Source organism: Propithecus coquereli, unplaced genomic scaffold (assembly GCF_000956105.1).
Source record: "Propithecus coquereli isolate 6110/MARCELLA unplaced genomic scaffold, Pcoq_1.0 Scaffold215, whole genome shotgun sequence".
NCBI lineage: Eukaryota > Metazoa > Chordata > Mammalia > Primates > Indriidae > Propithecus > Propithecus coquereli.
Genome location: NW_012146634.1, coordinates 3,021,070 through 3,022,207, shown reverse-complemented (window position 1 = coordinate 3,022,207; position 1,138 = coordinate 3,021,070). Strand labels below are relative to the sequence as shown.

The 1,138-nt window shown below is 30.9% G+C and overlaps 1 protein-coding gene across 1 annotated transcript in view; it reads right to left on the bottom strand.

Annotated features, from left to right (window-relative positions):
* SYCP1 (synaptonemal complex protein 1) overlaps positions 1 to 1,138 on the bottom strand; it is a 281,813-nt gene that overhangs the window by 3,822 nt on the left and 276,853 nt on the right. Inside the window, exon 25 of the mRNA XM_012644589.1 lies at positions 40 to 129. Within this exon, the coding sequence (XP_012500043.1) occupies positions 40 to 129 (90 nt within the window). The remainder of the gene's footprint in view (positions 1 to 39; positions 130 to 1,138) is intronic.

The following is a 1,138-nucleotide window of genomic DNA, read 5'->3' as shown; positions in this document are numbered from 1 at the left end:
TTTTAAAATTTCCTTTCTGAAATAAAATTTAAGTGCTACCTTTTTTGGTGTTCTGACACAAAGATGAGAAGTTGGTGGATTATTATTCTTGCATAGTTTTTTCAATGTCTCTTCCTCTGAAACCATGCTCTTGAAGAAAGATACAAAAATATATAATGTTGGGCTATTATCATTATCATATTATTAAAATTATGTTAACATATCACATATGAGAAGAATTAAGAGTAGAAAGAGGGAGGGAAAAAGGAGAAAAGAAAAGGGAGGAGGTAAGAGAAAGAGAATAAAGAAAGAAGAATGACCAATGAAAGAAGACAACAACAAAATAAATTCTCGATTGGCCAAACAAGGACCTAGATTTTTATTCTATTAAATATAATCCTGAAATACTATGTGAGATACAAGACGTGTATAATGAGTAGCATTTTACTACTGATTTCTGTTTCAGTTTCAGAGTCTTTATACTGCCATTTTTTTCTCCTCCTCCTACCCCTGCCAAGGTCTGAAAATGAGTTTCTAAAATTGTTTATAATAAACATTTATAATCCTATAAAAATTATAATATTATCCATGATCCAGCAACTCCACTTCTGCGTATATACCCAAAAGAACTGAAAGCAGAATCTGAAGAGATCATGTACACCCATGGTAATATCAGCATTACTCAAACAGCTAAAACATGGAAGCAACCTAAGTATCTACCAACAGATTAATGAATAATCAAAATGTAGTATATACATACAATAAAATATTATTCAACCTTAAAAAGGAAGAAAATTCTGACACATGCTACAATATGGATGAACCTGAAGAAACCTGAAGACATTATGCTAAGTGAAAAAAGCCAGTCACAAAAGGACAAATATTGTATGATTCCACTTATATGAGATACATAGAGTAGTCAAAATCATAGAGACAGAAAGTAGAATGATGGTTGCCAGAGGCTGGAGGGAGGGTGGAATGAGGAGTTACTGTTTAATGGGTATAAGGTTTTAATTTTACAAAAGGAAGAGTTATGGAGATAGATGATGGTGATGGTTACACAACATTATGAATATATTTAATAATACTGAACCGTACAGTTAAAAATAGTTAAGATGTAAATTTTATGTTATGTGTATTTTACCACAATAAAAATTAT